At 58.7% G+C, this 19,336-nt stretch overlaps 7 protein-coding genes and 6 non-coding genes across 13 annotated transcripts; 7 read left to right on the top strand and 6 right to left on the bottom strand.

Annotated features, from left to right (window-relative positions):
* Positions 1 to 113: 113 nt before the first annotated feature.
* Positions 114 to 4,229, bottom strand: A1Q1_05467 (uncharacterized protein; the record flags this gene model as incomplete). The annotated part of the gene is made up of 7 exons (XM_014328105.1): positions 114 to 1,674; positions 1,780 to 2,289; positions 2,341 to 2,427; positions 2,479 to 2,604; positions 2,741 to 3,512; positions 3,736 to 3,961; positions 4,032 to 4,229. 7 exons carry the CDS (start codon positions 4,227 to 4,229, stop codon positions 114 to 116), a joined length of 3,480 nt encoding a protein of 1,159 aa, XP_014183580.1.
* Positions 4,230 to 5,071: 842 nt separating this feature from the next.
* On the bottom strand, positions 5,072 to 6,867 carry A1Q1_05466 (uncharacterized protein; the record flags this gene model as incomplete). The annotated part of the gene is made up of 2 exons (XM_014328104.1): positions 5,072 to 6,434; positions 6,482 to 6,867. 2 exons carry the CDS (start codon positions 6,865 to 6,867, stop codon positions 5,072 to 5,074), a joined length of 1,749 nt encoding a protein of 582 aa, XP_014183579.1.
* Positions 6,868 to 7,065: 198 nt separating this feature from the next.
* Positions 7,066 to 7,652, top strand: A1Q1_05465 (uncharacterized protein; the record flags this gene model as incomplete). Its single annotated transcript, XM_014328103.1, has 2 exons — positions 7,066 to 7,072; positions 7,255 to 7,652. 2 exons carry the CDS (start codon positions 7,066 to 7,068, stop codon positions 7,650 to 7,652), a joined length of 405 nt encoding a protein of 134 aa, XP_014183578.1.
* A 302-nt stretch (positions 7,653 to 7,954) lies between these two features.
* A1Q1_05464 (uncharacterized protein) lies at positions 7,955 to 9,089 on the bottom strand (the record flags this gene model as incomplete). The annotated part of the gene is made up of 2 exons (XM_014328102.1): positions 7,955 to 8,880; positions 8,945 to 9,089. 2 exons carry the CDS (start codon positions 9,087 to 9,089, stop codon positions 7,955 to 7,957), a joined length of 1,071 nt encoding a protein of 356 aa, XP_014183577.1.
* Positions 9,090 to 9,603: 514 nt separating this feature from the next.
* On the top strand, positions 9,604 to 9,716 carry A1Q1_t068. Its single transcript has one exon. It is a non-coding gene; the product is annotated as a tRNA-Leu (tRNA).
* Positions 9,717 to 10,082: 366 nt separating this feature from the next.
* Positions 10,083 to 10,161, top strand: A1Q1_t069. Its single transcript has one exon. It is a non-coding gene; the product is annotated as a tRNA-Phe (tRNA).
* A 568-nt stretch (positions 10,162 to 10,729) lies between these two features.
* A1Q1_t059 lies at positions 10,730 to 10,839 on the bottom strand. Its single transcript has one exon. It is a non-coding gene; the product is annotated as a tRNA-Tyr (tRNA).
* A 325-nt stretch (positions 10,840 to 11,164) lies between these two features.
* A1Q1_t070 lies at positions 11,165 to 11,257 on the top strand. Its single transcript has one exon. It is a non-coding gene; the product is annotated as a tRNA-Leu (tRNA).
* A 911-nt stretch (positions 11,258 to 12,168) lies between these two features.
* Positions 12,169 to 12,996, top strand: A1Q1_05463 (uncharacterized protein; the record flags this gene model as incomplete). The annotated part of the gene is made up of 1 exon (XM_014328101.1): positions 12,169 to 12,996. One exon carries the CDS (start codon positions 12,169 to 12,171, stop codon positions 12,994 to 12,996), a length of 828 nt encoding a protein of 275 aa, XP_014183576.1.
* Positions 12,997 to 13,188: 192 nt separating this feature from the next.
* A1Q1_05462 (uncharacterized protein) lies at positions 13,189 to 14,886 on the bottom strand (the record flags this gene model as incomplete). Its single annotated transcript, XM_014328100.1, has 1 exon — positions 13,189 to 14,886. One exon carries the CDS (start codon positions 14,884 to 14,886, stop codon positions 13,189 to 13,191), a length of 1,698 nt encoding a protein of 565 aa, XP_014183575.1.
* A 1,514-nt stretch (positions 14,887 to 16,400) lies between these two features.
* A1Q1_05461 (uncharacterized protein) lies at positions 16,401 to 18,336 on the top strand (the record flags this gene model as incomplete). Its single annotated transcript, XM_014328099.1, has 8 exons — positions 16,401 to 16,490; positions 16,556 to 16,757; positions 16,800 to 16,929; positions 17,145 to 17,370; positions 17,445 to 17,609; positions 17,659 to 17,757; positions 17,810 to 18,273; positions 18,321 to 18,336. 8 exons carry the CDS (start codon positions 16,401 to 16,403, stop codon positions 18,334 to 18,336), a joined length of 1,392 nt encoding a protein of 463 aa, XP_014183574.1.
* A 318-nt stretch (positions 18,337 to 18,654) lies between these two features.
* A1Q1_t058 lies at positions 18,655 to 18,759 on the bottom strand. The gene has a single exon. It is a non-coding gene; the product is annotated as a tRNA-Leu (tRNA).
* Positions 18,760 to 19,072: 313 nt separating this feature from the next.
* A1Q1_t071 lies at positions 19,073 to 19,185 on the top strand. The gene has a single exon. It is a non-coding gene; the product is annotated as a tRNA-Tyr (tRNA).
* The last annotated feature ends 151 nt before the right edge of the window (positions 19,186 to 19,336 follow it).

Here is a 19,336-nt window from a genome sequence, read left to right as displayed (position 1 = left end):
TTCTGCATCTTCTTGCCACCCTACACAATAAGTTTCGCATCCCTCGCGTACCTCTTTTGGCAGAGCTTTACAACGTCATGCATCAGAGCAAACTACTGAGCGTGTTTTAACAATTACAGACCCGCTCCATCGGGGAGATTCAGGGAGTCGCCGAGCAGCGTGGCGTATAGGTTGGACGTCTCGTTATCCGTTTCTTGCAGTGAGGTATCCCAGATAGTCTGGAAGAGGATGTCCTGTTCATGATCCGCCGCCGGCATCTGGAATACTGGGTTGAAGTTCCACCCGAGCTCAAGGAGATTGGGTGGCGTGCCGTTGAGTCCTGGTATTGGGATATTCTCCAGCTGCATCGCGTGTTGCGTGTCGTTCTGCGCTGGCGCTGCGGGCGCTGTCCGGAGTACTGCTGGCGGGTCCGAGTCCCGGTTCTCCTCCCGCATACTCGGCTCTACATTGAGCACGGACGGCGAGTTGGTGCGCGCCCCGCTCTTCCAGTGCTTCCCCAGCCGCGTTAGCAGCTCCGCAAACCCCTTAACGAAGTGCTCGTCATCAATGCTCTCACTACTGAGAGCACTAACAATATCATCCAGCATGCCCGCGATCTTCTTCTGGCCTTCTTCGACCATCCCACATGCTAAGGCCTTGTAAAGAAACGTCGTCGCGAAGAGGATGAACTGAAAGATGCGTGAGGGGCAGTATCGGAGCAGACCACGCGCTCGGAGTACGTTCAGAGCTGTTTCGATAATGGACCGCGCCGCGCTCGCCGCTTCCATAATCCATGGTCCTTCGACCAGGTTCAAGAGCGAGGGGGCGGTGTAGTGAACGTCTCCTGCTTGGCGCCTTCTCCTGAGCTTGTCCTGCAATGCGCGCAGAGCTAGCGAGTAGGCGTACAGGACAACGTAGTCGAGTTCGATCTGAAGCAGGGCACTGCTTAGGCTCCCATCGCGTAGCTGATGAGCGGTAGCACGTTTCGAATACCGGATCTCGAGCCTAAGACTGCGGAGAAACGGCTCCCAAGCCCCAGTTCGCAGTAGGCTCCGCGTCATATCCTTATTCGTGTAGAGGTGGTCCTGGATCGTGCCCATGAGCTGAGCAATCGCGCCGAGGATCCATGCGTCAGAGGTCCACACATCCTCCCGCTTCTGTGGGCTGTGGACGAAGCTGCTGGTTGCCTCCCACCATCGACTGCTCATCGCTTCCTGGAACACAGCGTTCCGACCCAGTCGCACAGCGATATGCCGGTCCGCCGTGTAGCAGTACACCCAAGTCTTCAAAGAACGCATCTCGCGCCAGGTCGCTGGAGCTTTCCTGTTCGCGCTGATGGCGTGGTGCAGCCCGAGCTCTTGTCCCAATCGCACCGCCAGTCCGATGTTTGTCCATGAGCTCGCGTCGTAGCGCAATGACGGAGAAAGGAGGCGAGCTTCCTCTGATGCGGCGTCGGCACGGCCCGAAGCTGGAGTCTTGGGCGCCAAGGGCCATTCCGTCAAGAGCAACAGCGCCTCGACGGTACTGATACACCTCAGTGCGGGCTCGCCATCGAACACGTCCAAGATTCTCTGCCGTATCCACTTGGACAATTTGCGGTGTACGATTGGTCCGCGATTGTTTGCCAGGATCGTCGAGTATCTCGCCGCAATGGCAATGACGACTGCAAGAAGCAGGGATTCCTCGTGAATGAGACTGGCGAGATGTTGTGACTCGAACAAAACAGGATGTAGGAGGGGGTATAGCGGGGCGATCTCCAGTTCGAAGCTGTCGTCAGCCCAGTACTCCAGGAAAACTCACAAGGTGAACAAAGCTTGTGCCTCTTGTACGGTCACGCAGCCCTCTTCAATGGGCTCGAACTCAGTCCAAATTGCGTCGTTGTCGCCTGCCCACCGCACCTCCCTCTTCTCATTTTGCCCCACTCGTCTGTAGCTCAGACTGCTCGCGCTGGCCAGGAGACGCAGAGCATCGTTTGGATTCTGCAGATGGGAGTTGAGGAGCGTGTTTTCCCCGCCTGTCCCTTCGCCCAAGTCCTCCTCTTCTCCGGAGTAGTACTCTCCAGGCGCGTCAGCATATTCCTCTGTCTGGTGTCGAGGTGATCTCGATCGGGGAGAGCGACTCCGAGACGATTGTGATGGATGGGAGACGTGCGGTGGTCGAGCTTGAGGCGAAGAGGGGTCTAAGTCTAACGCGTCCGATTTGCGCGGGATAACGGCCGGAATGGTGGTTGACTTGCCCCGTACACACTCTCGCTGCTCTCGGCGGCAGCGCTCGCAAGGCCCATCCCATGGCTGGTTTGGGTTGCCGAAGCTGCACTTCGTCTTGCGCTATCTGTCAGTACCAGTTCTGGGGTGTACGCACCGCTCGGCAGGGGTAGCAAGCCCTGTACGTCCGTTGGGGGCGGACGGAACTCCGCGGCCCATCCTTCTCGGCTGGTGGCATTGTTGCCTGGTCGTATTATTAGTAGGTGATGTGACGATGGCAACAATGCCCACTGACGCGGCAACGGTTGTACGCGGTCTGCGAGCAGGTGACCAGATCGCCGGATCTGGATTATCTGGGCTGAACCCTGAATCGGGTAGAGCCGATAGAGCGGCCCGATAAGGCCCCGTCAATACGTTCCATCTGTGGACGAGGTGCCGCTGGTCCGTCCAAAAGGCAGGGAGTAACTACACTTTGCATACTGCACACAACGGCTGATTGCGATGATTTCGCGACTAACAAGCAAGGCATCTACACGGAGTTCGAGTTGTCCGCACACGACCATGGTGACGTGCGCGACGAGTCTGCGATAAGCGCAAGAATCGCACTCCACGTCCCCGCGCCCATAAGGAAGAGGCCGGCGAGAATCACAAACACGGCCCACGCCGCCTGTAGCTCAATGGCGATAGTGCGGTTCGGGTTGTTCTTGTAGTTGTCGTGGAGCCACATGAACGCAAAGGGGATCATGCAGATCCAGGGACAGAAGAAGGCACCGATGAATCCGACGAGGTTGCTGAAGACGGGAATCGCACTGCCAATGATGTACGCGATAAGCGTGATTCCGCAAGTGCAGGAGAGCCAGTACATCCAGTGCGTTGGGGTGGAGGAGCTTAAGTGGCGCGAGCCGCGCAGGAGGCGCACGAAGATGTACTTTGCCGGTAGGTGGGAGTAAATCGTGTACGTGACAAGAAGACCCGGGATCGCGATGCCGTATGTGACACGCTTCATGAGTGGGCCGGCACTGCCAAGCGCGGGGAAGGATACGTACTGCCCACAGTAGTAGTAGACGGTGACGCCGATGGCGATATAGAACGCGGTAGTGAACGCCTGCGCAATGAGCATGGAGCGGTTGAACTTGCGCGGATCGCGCATCTCGCTGACGATGCCGAAGTAAGTGGATGTTGCCGAGGTCGCAAACACGATCGATGCGACTGCGCTCATCGCTCCGGCGAAATCGGGGTGACCGATGATGTAGAACTCCTTCTGCCAGTTCGGCGGCGCATCGGCGGGCCGGTCCTGCACACCAACCGAGATCGTGAGCGTGATGACGGCTGTGAGGATCGAGAATAGCCCAACCCATCCGAGCCAGGTGATTTGGCCGAGCGTACGGATGCTGCAGCAGATGGCGCCGACAACCGCAGCGCACACCATGAACACGGCGGTACATGTCGCATGGACCGAGATCGCGTTCAGAGACACACTGATCGACACGAGACCCGAGGCGGAGACAAACACCATGTCTGACGTCAGCCACGCGACAACCCGAACACCCACAGATGCAAAAGATGACCGCGAAGATCTCCTCACCGACCCGTCCAAAGCATACACGTCCCGCGTCGGCCAGACTGTACACTTCAGGGTGGTTCAGCTTGAACGTGCCCACGACGTAGTCGGCCCACGTGATTATCGTTTGCACGAAGCAGATCAGGATGATGCCCGGCACGACACCCATGGTCTGAAAGACGGCCGGAATGCCTAGCACGCCGAGACCGATGTTGCTCTTGCACATAAGAATGACTGCGCCAACCCATGAAACCTCAGCGTCAGCATTAATACACGCAGAGACTTACATTGCGGTAGTTTGGCCCGTCCTCAGTGACATCGCCGAATACCGCGTCGTGGACCTTGACGTCGGCAGGCCCGTACTCGACGTCGTCGATGTGCTTCACCGACGGGTCATTGTCGTACTTCTCCACAGGTATGACGTCCACACTAGCGCCAGGCATATTGCTCGTCTTCTTGTTGTAATCGATCGAAGAGGCGTCCATGTTGCCAGTTTGAAGATTGAGATATGGTCTGAGGTGACAACAGACAAGTCACTTTCAGCCCTTAGTCGCGCTGTGGGAGCCCGTCGGGATAGGTTGCGGGCACATGTTATTAAGGTGAATGGGTACCCCGCGAAGGATTCGCAGAGCGCGTTGCGCCGAGGGCGGCGGAGGACCGCAATGGGGCATAGCTGGAGTGCGCACGGAGACGCTGAAGGCAAACTCGGGAGATGACTGGTGGGCCGATGTTGACGGTGGGCAGAGGTCGGTCACGTGAGCACGGCAAAGACCGGAAAGGGCTTGGAGGCCGTCGGAGAAGTCTGGAAGATCGGTATCTAATCGAGATACACGAGAGATGGGGGTTGTGCTGCTTGGCTGGGGGAGCGAACGCCGCCGACGTCAAAGGGATATGCCGCATCCTGAATCCCTGCAGCCTTGATTGCGGGTTATCGTGATACTTGTACGTTTCATAGTGTTAGGCAAGGCATCTGCACGCGCATAGATAGTGGGAATGCTTCCATATTCATTCTGAAATCTAGCTGTTTGACTCCCAGGAAGTCTGGCGCCTCATACTGGCGGCCTGTCGACGACCGTGCGAGCAATGACGTACATTGGAAGGGAATCTACCGATGGTAAAAGATCATCACTTTGGAGTTGGCCAGCAGTAGTCCGACTGACGGTCAGACATGCGCAGCTTAAGGAGCCGGTGACGCCGCACTGACACAGTCCTTGCGATGCGCTCCCCATTTCAGTTCATAGACGCAGCCGTTCAGTTACCTTCAGCGGTATTCCAAATCTCAACTCGATATGCATTCGACACTACTTGCTCTGCAATTACGCGTTGTCTATCTCTCGCTCGTATAGAACGGCACGTACCGCCTGCACAGCTCGCGCCCTATGCGGCGCCTCTCAGCAATAGCTCCGCCCCGTCCCTCCATCACCGTCTTGTTCTCCGCTGCTCTCCTACTCAGATTAGGCAGGGCATGCTCGAGTGTACCGTATACCGCACTTTTGCACACAACGGGAAGACCGTCCTCGGTCTTGACGCTAGCGGCGGTGCGGTTCGTAAGATTGTCCTTCATGCCGTAGATTTGGGCGAACGCGACTCGGTTGGCAACGAATGGATCGATGAGGAGGCTTCCGTCTGGTTGCCTGGTACCCATTCCGTAGTCCTCTAAGTACTGAATTGCAGTGTCAACGCTGACCTCATTGTGCGTCGCGAAGACGACAGCGACATCGGGCTTGCTCCCGTCCTCCTGGCGCTCCTTGATAGCTTTGAGACCCATGCGCATTGCCGTATCATACGTCGCGTCTGTCTCCTCCTTCGTGTCCCACACCGGAGGCGGGCCAGCGAAGCCTTTCTCCTTCCACCGCGCACGCTCGTAGGGCAGGTAAGCTCCGCGCACCTGCTTGTAGATGTACTTGTAGCCGTCCCTCTGAGCGCGTTTGAACTGGCTCTTCAGCAACGCAGTATTGCGCCTGAGGTATCCTTGAGTGCTGGCGCACACGATCGCTGGTCCGTTGCCAGAGTTGAACTCCCGCATCAGCTCCTCCGTCATCACGTCCACCGCGGGCTGGTACCAGCTCTGCTCTGCATCGAGGATGACACGCACGCCGTACTTCTGCCCTTGGCGCATGAACTGGCGCAGCTCCTCAAACAGACCCTTGAGTGCCCGTCTGTCCTCGACACTGAGGCCGTCGCCGTGCATGAGGCGGTCAAAGTCACCATCCTCTGGCACACCTGGGTACGGCACGGCGCCCTGCCTGTTGTGCACGATATACTCACTGGCACGGATCATGATCTGTGGGTCGGGTAGCAGCCCACTGACCTTGGTCCGGACCCAGCAGCGCGTGTCACCTGCTTCCGCAGCAGAAGGAGGAGAGTTCGCCAGGCCAAACGTGCCGACTTTGCGGATCGCGTCGAGAGTTCCTTCAACACATTCGCGGATTGTCGCATGAGAGAGGATGCTGTCGTAGTTCTCCGCCTCGACGTTGTACGCGGTAAGCACGCCGACATGCTCCGCCCTCAGGGGTGCCCAGACATTGAGCGCGGCGAGACGCGGCGTCTCCTCCCCGAAGAACTGGCGGAAGAATGTCCGTCGCGCAAAGTCGTCCACAAAGTATCCAATGATGGGGACCTGACGGAGTGTCTTGAAGAGAGGCTCGGACCATTCAATTAGTAGAGGCGAAGAACAGAAGGCATACACACTGCAAGTCAGAAGTGGAAGAGGAATGGAGCTCACATCCACCCTGACACGAGTTTGGAGAGAGGTACACGCGATAACGCATCAACGTCGGCAGGATTGGGGCGGCCGAGCATAGGATCGTTCTTCCCGTCATCACCTGAGAGGAAGTACGCGAGACCAGCCAGGGCCAGCGCGCCGCCTGTCGCTCCTTTCGCGAGCCGAGGGTGTCCTCGAGCGTGACCGCGTGCGCTGTCCCAGTGTGCACGAAGGCTGGTGAAGGCATCCCGCATCGTTTCAGCCGCAGCGGTGCTGGAAGTTGAATGCGCTGTCGTGTCCACTGGGGCATTGTTACTGGGCGAACTCTTCGGACTAGTGATTCGAGAAGTGGTATGGAGCTGCAATCGAGGTCGTACTCGGACGCTCGCGAGATGGGTGGGTCGAATGCTGCGAAGCATTGTGTTGTGTGGTGGCTGCTCAACTCCTGCGCCTGCAGCATATAAACCTCCGAACGTGAGAACTCGAGGACCTGAGTTTGCCGAGTAGGTGGGGGCGACTACCGCAAGACGCCGAGCCGATAAGACGGGGAGGTGGGCATCATGCCGATGTTCTCCTTATCGCGGAGAAGACCGGTCGTCCTCCGCAACTGTTAGCGCATGGCAGGTAAGAACCGGCTCTCCTCCGGATCCTTCCAATGGCTGTCCTGCATGCATAGACAGGGGCTTATCATCAGTCTCTATATAACTAACGAACCTGTAGATGGAGGCAACCAAGCAGCCCGGAATACTTCGGCCACCACGACACCAACCAGTGAGTGTCAGGCATTGTGTCCCTGACCCCAGTAGTGACCCTCGCCCGCACAACCATCACCGGCATCGCTCCGTCCAGAGCGCCCAAGACTGTTGGTCCCTACGTTCACGCTACAGTGCATGAGAACACAATCTACAGCACGTGCATTCTGCCCATCGACCCCAAGTCCGGGCAGCTCGTCGGCGACACGGCCGAGGAGCGCTTCCGCCGCATCTACCAAAATCTCTCGGTCGTGCTCGAGGAGGCTGGAAGCTCGCCCCAGCGTATTCTCAAGCAGACGCTGTACCTTACTGATCTGGCGGACTTTGACGCTTTCAATAAGCTCACTGTCGAGTTCCTTGGCGACCACCGCCCTGCACGCGCCACGGTCAAGGTGCTTGGACTCCCTCTGGAGGCTCCGTGCGGCCTCGAAGTGATTGCCGCGCGCAACTAGGTATTGAATAGAAACTGAATGAACGAATGTATATCAGATAATTGAAGTGCCTTACGAACGGACGAGTTCTGACGCATTGAGCAAGTAAGACGCTCGCTGAAAGGGGCCACTGTGACATGCATACATGCTCACTCTGTTTGTAGTGACCATGGTGGAGTGAAGCAGGCTCGAAGAACATCGGCAAGACCGTAGTGGAAACGGGAGATGGATAGTACCACATGTTGAGACATGACGTGCCAAACTCAGAACTTGGACTCATTAGCGGTAAACCACACATTTCGACTTCTACAACTGCACACAACCTAAGCACCAGGAATAGGCACATCATCGGCGTAGAACACCGTCTTGCCAATCTTGCCCTTGTCGAAGAGCTCGTAGTACTCGGCGAACTGGTCGAATCGGATACGATGCTGGATGAACGCGTCGAACAGCTCCCTGTTCTGCTGCAACACCCTGAGTGCGCCAGGAAAGAACCTGCGCACAGAGCAGCGGCCGAACTGGAGTCGAGCGTTCTTGGCATACAGGGCTTCGCCATGCAGCTCGAGTGGCTTCATGTGCATCCCGATCGAGCTGACTGCACCGAAGGGCCGCACGAGCTCAAGCGCGGTATGCAGTGCGGGCGTGTTTCCGACCAGCTCCAGGACTACGTCGGCTCCTCGTCCGTCCGTCGTCTTGGAAAGAGTAGCCTGGAGCTCTTCGAGAGGGAGAGCAATCGCACCGTGCTTCGCAGCCTGGGCTCGGCGTTCCTCGGACGGATCGGTCGCGTACACGGTCTTGAACATGCTCTTGGCGCTCGAGACGCAGCACAGCCCGACCGGGCCACAGCCGAGCACAACGGCAACGGCGTCAATAGGGGTGTTCATCTCCCGGTCATCGTCCTCGTCCAGCAGCCTACGACCGTGGTACGCACACGAGTAGGCCGTGGGTAGAATATCGCCCAGGAGCAACATCGCCTCTTCACTCATCCCCTCGGGCACGGGAAACAGGGAACTATCAGCAAGAGGCTGGCGGACGTACTCGGCCTGGCATCCGTTTAGGGCCTCACAGCCGTACCCTTCAGACTGGGCGCAGCGCGCAGTGTACCCCTTGTCGCAGTAGAAGCATGCTCCGCAGTTGCTCGCAAACGGTGCGGCCACAATGTCACCGACTTTGAAGTTCTTGATGGCGTCGCCGATGCGGACCACCTCGCCTACGACCTCGTGACCGATAATGTAGCCCTGCGTCGGGTCTGTGCCACGGTATATGTGCAAATCGGAGCCTGGCGTTAGCGCTGGAGAGATAGAAACACACACCGCACAAGCCGGATACGCGGGTCTTCAGGATCACATCCGTCGGCATCTCGATCTGGGGAACGGGCACGTCCTCAAGTTTGAGGTTGTACTTGCCCCGTGCCATGATCGCCTTCATCGTGGCGGGGAGGGGGGTGTCAATGGTCATGGTAAATAGCCTGTGAAGTGGAAGTTTGCTGCTGGTAGCATAATGTTCTGTCGCTGTTCACGCATTCCTACTTGTACCTCGGGACAATGAATGGGTTGCGTTAACAGAGACTCATGGTCGGCGGTGGCAACGGCATGCACCGGAAAGTGGACCTTGGCGACTTAAATCAGCTGATAAGGAATCGACCGGAGAAGTCGGGAAGAGCGGGCGGAAAGGGGCCCGCGTGGTTCAGCCGGCACTTATCTATGCCCCTCGCCAAGGCCCAGCACTCTCAGCAGAGGTCTGCCCACCTTCTCTCGGCAGTGATTGAAGGGGTTGAGCGGAATCGGAGTGGGTCCAAGGTGCATCCATCCGTCCAGTGTGGCATAACCTATCCACCAGACTTCATATCGCCATCTACCCTCTGCCACTTTCTCACTCGCGAATACAATTGATGAATGAATACAAGACGAGCCCATGCGCCCGCACAGCGGCGCCGGTACCCACAGTCTGGCTCAAGCGCCGGCGAACAGCAGGCGAGATGGCCGAGCGGTCTAAGGCGCTGTGTTAAGGTTCATCGGCTCGGAGTTCCGAGTCCGACGTCCCCTCCGCAGTCATCGGACGTGGGTTCGAATCCCACTCTCGTCAAGAGGGCATTCAGTTGCCTCCTTACGCCTCCTTTTTCACCAAGCAGGGGAGTTGGCATGGGCGAAAGAGAGGGTAGGAGGCAGAGTGTGATGTGGTCGGTTGCAGAGAGAGCTTCTCCCATCCGTCATGTGCAGCGGCCGGATCGACCCTTCGTACTGCAGAGATGGGCAGGAGCGACCCCGGAAGAGTACCGAGGGGTTTCAGAACCTAGACTAGCGAAAGTACCACTTCGATATCTCACTGCCGCAGTCTGCTCGCATCAGTCCTCGACTGGATGGAGCGCCATTGAAGTTGTGATAATAATGCCATCGGCCGGTCGTACCGGCTAGGACTATCACGGCGCCACGCCGAGGCCAGCGTGACTCCGGGATGATAGCTCAGTTGGGAGAGCGCGAGAGTGAAGCTTCAGTTCTTGAGGTCGGGCGTTCGATCCGCCCTCGTCCCACACATCGGTCTTCCAGGCTCTCCGGAGTTGAGGAAGAGCTTTTTGACGGGTAGGGAACGCGTAGGAACGTCTGCCCTGACGAGAGGTGTGATTGGCTGACAACCTGGGGTCTTCCTTCACCACACCCGAACTCAGTAGCTCCTTTGAATGATCCAAGATAGTGTGTGGATCAGTATAACGAGGGACGCTGCTCTCTGAGGCCTTGCGTAGAGGCTAAGGTGCACGAGGTGAACATAATCCGCGAAATGCTGCTTAGTGCCACAGATGATTTCTAGGAGTGCAGTGGCTCCGCAGGACGCCGCACCCTCGCATACGCCCTACGATACGCATTCTGAGTTCTCTTTAAGGGGAGTACAGCCTGGAGGGGAGCCAGAGGTCTAGGAAGTACCAGTAGTGTGAAAGTTCATTACAGTTAGAACTGCCCAACCCGCAGCCACGACCTTGAACGGCAGAGAGCGGGCGTCCTGACTTCCAGCCTTCCCCTTCTTCTTCCTGCACCATCCCATCCCTGATCGATAGCTGCCGGGCAACTTCCCGGACAGCTTGCGGTCGCTGGAGAGCCAAAAAGTCTCACCACTGTGAGTCGAACACAGGACCTGCGGATGTGGTCGCCTGATCAGGCGGCTTTGAGATTGTATCAGTTACAGTCCGACGCTCTACCAACTGAGCTATGGTGAGGAGATACGATTGGCGGGGCGCAGCCCCGGCCGAGAGCGCCGGGCGTTTCGGAGACGGATTGGCAACGCCTGATGGGTATCTCAGAGCCAGACAGACCGCGCAGCCGCTACATTGGATGTTCCTCCGAGAATGAGAGAGAGAGGGGGAAGCCCTCGCGCAGCTTCCACTGGAAGACGAGTCAAGAGGGTTCTCCGGTCAAGATCTGTCCAGAGAACGTAGGTCTCTTCCGCTTTGCCAACTAATCGGGCCTCGCTTCGCTCGCCGCTCGCCGTTCGCCCCCAGCGCCCCGCCGCCGTCCCCGGGCTGCCGGAGTTCCGATATCCCCGGCGAGATGGCCGAGCGGTCTAAGGCGCTGTGTTAAGGTGTATCCAAGCATCTCCGCAGTCTTCGGACGTGGGTTCGAATCCCACTCTCGTCAAGCGAGTGTTCGTTCACTCCCTACGCCAATACTTTTTCTCCATGACGGAAAACGTCGCGGCGTTGATTCGATGACCGGTGGAAGAGGGTGGTGATGAGGGCTGGTGGAGGTGACTGGAAATTTCTGGTGGTGCCCCGCACGAAGGTCCCTGCACGTGTTCCTGGGAAGAGTGACTCACCCTTCTTTTGCCGCAGAGCAGCCGGAGAGCACTTCCGCTATAAAAGCCAAGGCAACACGTCACGACTTGCGTTCTTGCCTCAGCATTCTCAACGCGTCGACGTGTCGCCGCTTGGTGGGAGCTAGTAGTCAGCCTTTCCTCTTCCCGATCGAAAGGGAACGAGGAAAAAAGTGCGAGGACTGGCTGATAAAAGCGTGGGAGAATACCTTCCTCTTTGGGTAATTCTAGATCGACGTTCAGGCACGACGCACCAGAAGCGGGGGGCGCTAGAGGGGAAGGCCAGGGGCGGGATTGATAATCGCTCCCAGCGCTGACATGCCGCACTCCGCACTGTTATGACGACAACATCTCTTGCAACGAGTATAAAAGGAGCTGACTTGGATGCAGATCTTATTCCCATCAACTTTTCGAACACAACCTACTCTCACAAGTAGCAACTCAACGACTTTACGGTAGCCAGCTCTTCTTCTACTCGCTACAACCTCAGCAAACACCAGCAACTGGCAACTCGCAGCTACAAGTCTCGTAGCTTCACTTCGCTCGCAGCACTCTTCGCACTCGGACACCGAGTGCAGCCACCATTCCCCGCCTGCTCAGCGCGCTCGCGCTCGCCTTCCTGGCCGTCGCCATCGCCATCCTGACTCCGCGACTTCCCTTCTTCCGCGCCGCCCGGCCTCTGGTTTCCACCACTCCTCTCGCCTCTTCCACCCTCTCCACTCCCTCCGCTCGCAGCATGTCCTCCCAGGTCTCCTTCCAGTACCGCCCCACGCAGACGCGCGGCGGGGCGGACCACGGCTGGCTCAAGACGCTGCACACCTTCTCCTTTGCGTCGTACTACGACCCGCGGTTCGAGTCCTTCGGCTCGCTCCGTGTGATCAACGAAGACCGCGTCGCACCCGGAACCGGCTTCCCGACCCACCCTCATCGCGAGGCTGAGATCTTCAGCTACGTGCTCGGCGGCACGCTCGCGCACAAGGACTCCATGGGCAATGTCGAGGGCATGACGCGCGGCGACGTCCAGATGACCTCTGGCGGCACCGGCATCCGCCACTCGGAGTACAACGGCGGCAAGGACGAGGTGCACTTCCTCCAGATCTGGGCGCTGCCGAATGCGCGCAACCTCACGCCCAAGTACTATGCTCGCCACTTCTCCGATGCCGAGAAGACGGACAAGTGGGCGCACGTCGTCGCGCCCACCTCCTTCCCCGGCGTCATTGACGAGCGCGACGCAAAGGGCCCCACGCCCATCCATGCCGACCTCAACTTCTTCGCTACGCTTCTGAGCCCCGGCAAGGAGCTGAACAAGGAGGTCACGGACCGCAGCGACAACAGGCCCGGTGACAAGCTCGTCTACGTCCAGGTCGTCCAGAGCACCAAGTACAACACTGGCCCGGCGCTCAAGGACGGCGCCCACGTCGAGGTCTCGCTGGGCGGTCAGAACCAGGTCCTTGGGGAGGGCGATGGCGTGTTCATCCGCGGCGCCAAGTCCAAGGATGAGATCACCGTCAAGAACACCGGCACCAAGGTCGCCGAAGTCGTCCTCTTTGAGATGGACAAGTGACTCGATCCTGGGGTCTCGTACATCCTCGATGACTTTTAGGCCCCACCCTCTGACTCTGCTCATAAGTTTATAGATTCTCCCGATAGCTGATATGGTACGACTTTCATGCATGTACTATAGAATACAACTTTTGCATCTCTGACCGTGAGACGGTGCGCTAACTCTCCACTCGTGCGCGCTCGTGGCTCACACTTAACGGCCCTTAGCCGCCTCCACCATGTAGCTCATGAGCGCAGCGTAGATCGCAGCTTGGTCCGAACCCTCGCCTTGCGCGGGCGGGTTGCCCCACTGGCCTCCACCGTCAAAGTAGTTGCTAGGTCCCGCGAACTGGACGGGAGGCGTGCTATCCGTCCTCTGCGGCGGGGGCATGGGCTCAGCGGGAGACCCGAACATGTTCTGCGGCGCCAATCCGGGGTCCAGCTCCCAGCCACCTGCTCCTTCGCCTGGCGCCGGTTCCGTTGTAGTCAGGTGGTTCCAGTAGAACTGGCTCAGGTTGAAGAGGTTCGGCTGCTGTTGCTGGCCCTGCTGTCCTATCGCGAGTTGGGAGCCCTGACTGATCGGCTGGCCCAGTTCGTGGCCCGAGGTCTGCTGTCGCGGCGTGTCGTCCTCGTCCCCGTCGGCTAGGTTGCGGCCCATACTGCGCAGTCCCTCCGTGATCGTAACGCCTGGCTCGCCTGAACGCGGCTCGCTCTCCGGCGTGTGGTCTTCGCGGAACATGTCCCCGGAACTCAGCTTCAGACCACCCTGGATGAGACCCTCGAAGAAAAGCTTGTGCGCCGATGCTGCGGGCCACGAGGAGGAGAAGTCACGCAGCCAGATACAGCACTGTGCAAAGTTGAGCTTGGCGCGGTGCGCGATTGCTGGGTCGGACGAGGACGCATCAAATGCCTCCCACAGCGTGATCACGGACATCATGTGGATGCAGTCCGAAGAGCATTGTGAGAGCAGCTTGTGCCGGTCGAGATGCGCCAGCATGTCGATGCATGCCTCGGCGGACTCGGAGCACACGCGGTGCGCCTTGTCGACGAGCGAGGGGGGACCGCGGCCGTGCCCGCTCCGCCGGCGCAGGAAGCGGCTGTACAGCAGAATGCGCGCCGTGTGGTACCACGACAGGCCGACGACGTGGTGCGGCAGAGGCGACACGTTGGGGTCCAGGTTGACTTCGAGCTTGGCTGGCATCGCCTCGCGCCAGGCGACGAGGTCTTCGGCGATGCGCTCCGCGCGGCGCCATGTGTCCTGCTCCGCCTCGATACGCGCAATAAACCGCCGGTCCCAGCTGTCGTACACTGGCGGGCCAATGACTTCGAGGTCCAGGATGTCCTCGATGATCATTCCCATGCGACACGTCCATACGAAAAACGACATGATGTGGCCTCGTCGCGGCGTAATGTGTCGCACCGGTGCGGGAACGGGGGCCGAGGAAGGCGACTGAGGCGGCCACGGCTCAAATTCGTCCGACTCGGTCTCTGAGGGAAGCGGCGTGCTGCTGCGCCGGTAGCGCAGAAACAGCGGGCGACCTAGCTCCTCGGCAAGAATCTTGTCGAGCACGTATACGTTCCAGAACACGCGTGAGCGCAGCTCACACTCGCCTGCCTCGCTTGGCGTAGTAGGCGCGAGGTGCAGACCCAGATTCAGTGCCATCGTCGCCGCACGTCCAGCGTAGGTGAACGCGGAGCGCTTGTCGCCGACTCCCGTCTGGCGTAGGGACAGGATCATGAGCGCCTGGATGATGTCGATGCGCGACTCGTTGCGGCAGTGGTGCAGCGCCGACTCGGCCATCGCGTAGAGCTTGTCGCCGTCGATGCCGTCAGTCTGGGGCGGACACAGGCACGCGGAGATTGCGAGCATGCTGAGGAGCAGGGGCGCACTCGCCGTGTGTGGGTTGAACATTGGTTTGTAGATGAGCGGCCAGATGCACTGATGTCAGCTAGGAGAGGATGGACAGCTTACGTGAACTGATGTGAAGTACACGGCGAGCAGCTCGTCGACCAGTCCGGGCGGCAGACCGAGGAGAGGTAACCTCCGTCGCTTGACAGGCATTCCATGCTCACGGGGGGATGCCTGGTCGTGAGGGCGAGACCCCGCCCCACTGCCGGGCGACTCGTTTCCGTTACGACGACGAAATCCGGGAGCAGGTCCACTGTCTGTCAGCTGGAGGTCATCTTGGAAGAGCTGGGAAATTGCGGGTTGCGGAGGAAGGGTGCCTCCAAAAGTTGGACGACGTCCTGCCAAAACAGCTTCCTACCCCAGACCGACGTAGCCTGAGGAAGCAACTCCATGTGAACGCATGACCGCCCCCACTGTGCTGTCCTGTACTCACCGTTTCCGCACAGGTGTCTCAAAGGTGCAGTTGGTGCCAGCCTCGCGACACAACTTGCAGGTCATTTCGCCGTTGGAGGACGACGCGAGTTCCTCGCATTTCATCCTTCGCAGTTTGCATCCCTGTCTGTCAGCTTCAATGGACGCGCCCTAAAGCTGCCTCTCGTTCCACTCGGGTGCCCGCCGTGTGAACGAGCAGTTTGCGCAGAGCTACATTCCCGACTGTTGACAAAAGACTGTTGTTGTCGGGGTCGAGGAATTGAGGATGAACTCTGTCGCGAGAACTCGGGTAATCTCTGCGGGGAACAGGGGAGAGCCAAGACTTACGTCGCATGCGCGGGATGAGCGCTTCCTCGGTGTTGGACCGGGCGACATGGTGTGCGCGGATTGTTGGGAGGGATGGATGCTTGAGATGTCTGCCGGAAAGCGACGATGGATGTGCTTTGTGAGAGCATGGGTGAGTCAATGTCTGGATGCAGTGGACGAGCGGGTATTGGTTGGATGCCCGGCTCGAGTCACGCCTGGCGGACGCATGGCTTGCTGTACGGCGGGTGCTGGCTGGGGTGCGGGTCCGTCCCACTCAGGCTGGCTGGCTGGCTGGGTGGCTAGGGGCCCGATCGGATTTAGCCTCGGGACAGATTCACCATGTCGTCCGTTGCAGAGTCGTCGTCGAGCACACATTCCAGTGTGTGTGTGTGCAACTGGGCATGGTGGGTTATGGGGGATGTTGCAACGGAGAGAAAAAGAGGGCATGCGGTGGTTTTGATGCAGAGGGAAGGCAAGGCGAGCGCATGAGCGGCTTCCTACCCAAAGGTCACCGAGCTGGCCCCTCTCATTGGATTCCTGGATCAACTCTGCTCAAGAGATCATCCGGACTCACTACTGCGGACTCTCTTGGCCCAGCATGCTCAAGCTCGATCACTTGCCCACTGTCTTCGCACTCCGCAGCCTCCACATTCGGTCCCCGCATGCTGCATGCTGCAGCTGCCCTGGTCGAGATCACGCGTTCCTTGCATTCCTCGCCACCCACACCTTCCCTTATCGTCTTATCTCACATTCGTCACCTTCCCTATCCACCTTGCAACATGTTGCTCCCGCGGGCACACCGTCTTGCTCGCCTACCCTTCCTCACAGCTCGATCATATGCTTCCTCATCTACTCATTCCACCATTAATGTTCCCACCATCGGCAGTCTAGACACCCCCACCAGCTTGTTCATGTTAGTTTTCGCTCTGTGTAGCTTCAACTAACTTCCAGTAACAACAAGTGGGTGCCTTCCTCGACCCAGGAGACCTTCCCCACATACAACCCCGCAACTGGCAAGCCCATTGCCAGTGTCGCCCATGCATCCTCGGCCGACGTCGACGCCGCTGTGGACGCTGCGAGGACCGCCTTCAACACGACATGGGGCATGAACGTTGATGCGACGGAACGAGCAGCGCGTGCGTGCGAGCTGGGCCGTGTCGGAACTTAGCTAACTTCAGTCATCAACAAGCTTGCCGACCTCATCGAGCGTGACGCCAGCAGGCTGGCCGCTCTCGAGAGGTACGCTACCTGCTCGATGTCTGAAGCTGACCACAGTCTGAACTCTGGCAAGGGTGTCCGAATTGCTCGGTGGGCTGTTATTTGTTGGCTAGCTAACCCCAAGTGACGGTGACATTGTCGACGCGGTAGCTTGTTTCCGCTATTATGCTGGTCTGGCGGACAAGATTCACGGTCAGACGACGAATGCATTCGGCGGCTCCAAGCTCGCATACACTCTGCACCAGCCCATCGGCGTCTGCGGACAGATGTAAGCTACCGCACTGGATCGGCTGAGCTAACTCCAGCCTGCCATACAACTACCCGATCATGATGATGGCGTGGAAGTGTGCGGCCGCGCTCGCTGCGGGATGCACGATCATTGTGAAACCGAGCGAACTCACGCCCCTGACTACGCTGGCGATCTGTGATCTGGCAAAGGAGGCTGGTTTTCCTCCGGGCGTGCTCAACGCCCTCCCGGGTCTGGGCGGTACGACAGGCAGCGCCATCGCCTCCCACATGGGCATCGATAAAGTAAGCTGGGGGGATGCTGCCTCAGAGCTGACCCGCAGGTCGCATTCACCGGATCAGTCGCGACGGGGCGCAAGATCTCGATTGCCGCTGCATCGTCCAACCTGAAGAAGGTCACGTTGGAGCTCGGCGGCAAGTCGCCCCTCATCGTGTTCAACTCTGCCGATGTGAAGCAGGCCGCGGACTGGACCGCCATGGGCGTGTTCTACAACACTGGGCAGGACTGCACGGCCAGTAGTCGCGTGAGCTATTCGGCGGCGATGTTGGAGCTAATCTCAGATCTATGTTCAGGAGGAAAACTTTGACGAGTACGTGGTCGAACTGAAGCAGAGGGCAGAGGCTTGCGCCATCGGTCAACCGTATGAGGAGGCGACCTCCATGGGACCATTGGTGAGCTGCGATGTCCGCTCTGGATAGCTGACGCCAGATCTCCTCGGCGCAGCGAGACAAGGTCCGATCCTACATCCAGTCCGGACTCGATGAGGGCGCCACGATCGTGACTGGCGGTCTTGAGCCTTGCGGTCCCGAAGGCGACGACGTCGGGTACTGGCAGCGACCCACGATCTTCACGAACACGCGCCCAAACATGCGGATAGTCAGGGAAGAGATCTTCGGTCCCGTGGTCTGTGTCATTCCCTTCAAGACCGAGGAGGAAGCACTTCACCTCGCCAACGACACCGAGTTTGGCCTGGGAGCGGGCGTCTTCACGACCGACATTACTCAGGCGACTCGCGTCAGTGGCAAGCTCGAGGTGGGCACCGTCTGGATCAACCAGTACGGTCTTCTCAACAACTCGGTGCCCTTTGGAGGATTCAAATCCAGTGGGATCGGGCGCGAGCTCGGCACCTACGGGCTGCAGGAGCATCTCCAGGTCAAGGGAGTACACTTGAATCTGACGCAGACTGTGTGAGTGGAAGCTCTAGTGCAGCGTTTCGAATAGCTGATGAGAACAGAGACTGGCCGATATGATCGGCGATCAATGTGTGTTGGTCCAGCTGCGGGGGGTCCCGACACAGCTAACATGAGCAGAATAGAGCACACAACATCACAAGCATCGTAGAACAGCATGAAGTCATGAAGCATCAAACTTGCACACTCCGCTGTCTAATGACTGACCTCAAAACAACATCTGGAGCGAAAATCTCGCACAGACCTCCACCCGACGAAGGTGAGTGGCACTTCCCCTCTCAATCACCACACCTCCCACTCATCATCACCCAATCTCCTTTCCCTCCTCTCCTCGTCCATCCAAAAATGTTGGCGTAAGGGAGTATGTTACTACTCGCTTGACGAGAGTGGGATTCGAACCCACGTCCGAAGACTGCGGAGATGCTCTTCCTTGAGGAAGGGGTCACCTTAACACAGCGCCTTAGACCGCTCGGCCATCTCGCCTGATGATCGTCCCGAGGCGGCGTCGGAGAGGGCGCAGGGCGCAGCGGGGCGAGCGGCAGCGGTTGTCATCCAGTGAGAGGGAGCTGTCTGGCCGGGAGGCGAAGCACCGATGTCCGTTCCAGCTGTCGCTCATCTCTCATTAGCTGACATCAGCCTTCGTCTTTCCCTTCTACATCTTTCCCCTCATCCCGATCCTCTTCCGACTCCGTCAGATCCGGCATCACCAGCTCCGGCTTCACCATCTCTGGCGTCAACGACGCCGACGCCGACGCCGCCGCCCACGGCCGGCCCTGCGCCCGAAACCACGTGCTTCCTCACCATAGCTCAGTTGGTAGAGCGTCGGACTGTAATTGGTTAACAATCCTTCAAGCCGCCTGATAAGGCGACGACATCCGCAGGTCCTGTGTTCGACTCACAGTGGTGAGACTTTTTGGCCCCCTCGAGCTCTCACAGCGGTCGCTGACTGTCTGTCGCTTGTTAGGGAACTCCTGCGTACCCTGGGAGAGACGGAGGAGGATCGTGTGGGATGAGGAAGTGACTGGTCCGGCGGCCATGGGTGTCGAGGCAAGCAAACAGA

This window comes from Trichosporon asahii (assembly GCF_000293215.1).
Source record: "Trichosporon asahii var. asahii CBS 2479 unplaced genomic scaffold scaffold00005, whole genome shotgun sequence".
Classification (NCBI taxonomy): Eukaryota; Fungi; Basidiomycota; class Tremellomycetes; order Trichosporonales; family Trichosporonaceae; genus Trichosporon; species Trichosporon asahii.
This window is presented reverse-complemented; position numbering and strand designations above follow the sequence as displayed.